At 37.5% G+C, this 3,179-nt stretch overlaps 1 protein-coding gene across 1 annotated transcript; it reads left to right on the top strand.

Annotated features, from left to right (window-relative positions):
* The first annotated feature begins 1,737 nt into the window (after positions 1-1,737).
* Positions 1,738-2,448, top strand: LOC116803469 (protein late bloomer-like). Its single transcript, XM_032727172.1, has one exon. The coding sequence runs from the start codon at positions 1,831-1,833 to the stop codon at positions 2,320-2,322; it is 492 nt and encodes a 163-aa protein (XP_032583063.1). The 5' UTR covers positions 1,738-1,830; the 3' UTR covers positions 2,323-2,448.
* The last annotated feature ends 731 nt before the right edge of the window (positions 2,449-3,179 follow it).

Below are 3,179 nucleotides of genomic sequence, written 5' to 3'. Positions count from 1 at the left end.
ATAATAATAATAATAATAATGATAATAATATTAATAATAATTATAATATGAATCATAATAATAAGTCAACTAATAAGTAAACTTAGGACCACCCTAATTCCTTAGGACCACCCTAGTAGATCCTTAAGTACACCCTAATCCTAAATATGCGAATTCAGCATGTTCGCCTTTAGGGGTCGCACTCGACTCCCATTGGTTATCGAGTATGAACTTCATACATACATATTGCAGAATTTGCTAGTGTCAGCACTTGGCTGTCACAAGAGATCTGCCTGTAGACCACACTAAGATCAGTTATAAATCAGGAATAGATCAGGAATGTACACTTGCTGAATAAAAACCAAATAAAGATAAAATGACCGATTGCGTTTTGAAACTTAATTAACTACATCAGAAGTATTGGAATTCTAATTAACTACATGGCGACCGTGACAAAGGATCGTTATAAGTGGTAGCAGAAGCTAAAGGAAACCGCTTGTGATAATTTTCAACTTCCATCAACAAGCACTGAACGTGAGAGGATCAGCATGCCCGGAATTCGATGCTTATCCACCAAGACGGCGGCAATTGTGAAGAAAAAAAAGCGATCTGAGTGAGTAGAGCGTTAGTGTGATGGGAAAAAACAGGGGCGGAGTTCGAAATAATGTAAAAAAGAGAATAGCGCACATAAAGTGGCTATTATATACGAACACTCCAACACCCCAATGGTCGAAAGCTCAAAAACTACAAGCTGAGCTAGACCACTGTGTCGAATATCTTAAGAAAAAAATCCCCACCACACCCGCTCACTCAGAAAAACAAATAAAATCGTTAATAATTAACAAAACTCCAACTCCCAATCCGAAAAGGCTGTCTGTTTTTAAGAAAAGCTGCCCGAACGACTGCGAGGGACCACTGTTCACACCACATTGTGAACATACGTGCAGACATTGCAGCCCCAGCACATAACCCCTAAATGAGGAAATCATCATCAACGTGGTGAGCAGCCCGCTAACTACGTCATCGAAGGAGTGTCAGCGTGCCAACCCCGGCGACGTCCAGCTGACGCAAGGAGGGTCAGAGCGAAGCAAGTAGGAGCTGAAAAATAAAATATTTTTTTTGTTGCCCTGCGTGGCACACCACCCTCGATGCACTGCGCTGCATATTAATATTACACAAAATATTGTAACATTGAGCGGAACTTTTTCTGCCCGATGAGAAGAATGGCCCGTAAAGCCATACACCAATTAGGCAGGAAAATGTAACTATATTTAAGAAAAATAAAATCAAAACATATTTTTAAAGTAGAATAAACCAAAACCCAAAAAAAAAAAAAAATATACAAAAATGGGTTGGTTTGGATCTGACGATAGTCAGACAAAAGATAATGCGGCCAATGTGGTCAATAACTTAAAAATTGACCATACAGAAGACATTCAGTCACTGTGGTTACTCCTTTTGATCTTGACGATCGTAACAGTCGCTCAGTTTATATTAACGCTATATGTTAAGCATAACAAGCTAATAAAGAAGCGTTATATAGGCAAAGCAGAGAATAGTTTGGATAAAATTTAAAAAAAAAAAACACCCAAAATGTATTTTGAATTAAGATGATCTAAAATTTTTATTTTTAATATCAGAAAACTAGAATGAAAAAAAAAAAAAAAAGATTATTGAAGAAACCTTTTTAGGAGAGGCCACAATTTATAAAGTTCGATTGCACAGATAAATCCATATTATTCTTTAAATGGATTAAAAAAAAGTTGTTCGACTTGAACGGACGCGCATTTCGTGGGAATTTAACTTGGTGATAATTTAAAGGCGAAGACGGTACAGTGAAGCAACATCAAGATGGACTGCGGCACATCTATGGTCAAATACATCCTCTTCATATTTAACACCATTGTGTCGAGCTATGCCGTCTTCTTGTTGATCCTGCTGATCCTGCAGCTGACGCTCGTTATTCTGCTGTTTACCAACAAGGAGAAGTTTGAGAACGCAATGGGAAACGTTATCGAGAATGCATGGATGGCAGACACTACTCATAAGGATGGTGTCTTCGATACCATTCAGAAATCGTTGCACTGCTGCGGATCAAGCTCTGCTCTGGACTATGTTGCCAAGGGAGAACTGCTGCCCTCAAGTTGTTGCAGCGGCTCGTGCCTGAACCCGGCCAACTACTACCCGGGATGCCGTGGAAAGTTCATCAAATTAATGACCGCTGGATCTGAGAACGCTAAATATGTGGGCATCGGCCTCATCGGAGTGGAGCTGATCGGCTTCATCTTTGCCTGTTGCCTGGCCAACAATGTGCGTAACTACAAGCGCCGGAACGCCTACTAAGCAATAGATGCATCCATCAACCACATCTAGAGGAACACTCACATCCGGTAGCACACACTCCTCACATTCTCATTAACTTTACAGTCGTTGAACGCACTTACACAAAGGGATACAATAACACCTTGATATAAGCCATTTAAGTGGATATTTGTTACGGAAAAAAAAGAAGAAGAAGCTTAGTTTAAGGCGATATGAAACGCTTACATTTTTGATATCCTATGTATTTCTGGTAAAATTAGTTTTGTACCTAACGATCGAACGAGCAGACAAAGCTATTTCCAAAGCCTTTGTACAAACGTTTTACTTATTAAACCGAATCCCCACAAATTAACAACATAAACACGTTAATAATGATATATTTGTTTCAACAAGATCTACAACAAGACAGAAAAATACCTGCGCAGGTGAAAAATTGCATGAACCAAATGAGAAAGAAAATATAAAAATGCCCAATATCTATCAGGTAATCAATAACATTGATGCCAAAAAATATGTTATACTCAAAATAGACAAGCATAAGTGTTTGTTGAAAAGAGGAAAACACATTATAACACGTTTTGATATGACTAATTTGTATTCTAATGAAATAATCGATTTAGATCAATTCTTTCAAAGGCTTAATGAAGAAGCAAGAATAAATAGCATCATTCAAACACAATTGTCACCAAGTGAACAAATCTTCGAATTTGTCACTATAAAGAATTTTAAAGAAAAGGGCAATAAAATACTAAAAAAATTAAAAATAGCGCTATTAAACAAGGTGACTAAGATAGATAAAAATGATAAGGTTCAAATAAAAGCAATACTGTCTAAATATCATGATGATCCATCAGAAGGAGGCCATTCAGGAATTTCTA

Source organism: Drosophila sechellia, unplaced genomic scaffold (assembly GCF_004382195.2).
Source record: "Drosophila sechellia strain sech25 unplaced genomic scaffold, ASM438219v1 Y_386, whole genome shotgun sequence".
NCBI lineage: Eukaryota > Metazoa > Arthropoda > Insecta > Diptera > Drosophilidae > Drosophila > Drosophila sechellia.
This window is presented reverse-complemented; position numbering and strand designations above follow the sequence as displayed.

Coding starts and splice junctions, on each gene's coding strand:
- LOC116803469 (XM_032727172.1), top strand. CDS start 1,831: ATGGACTGCGGCACATCTATGGTCAAATACATCCTCTTCATATTTAAC.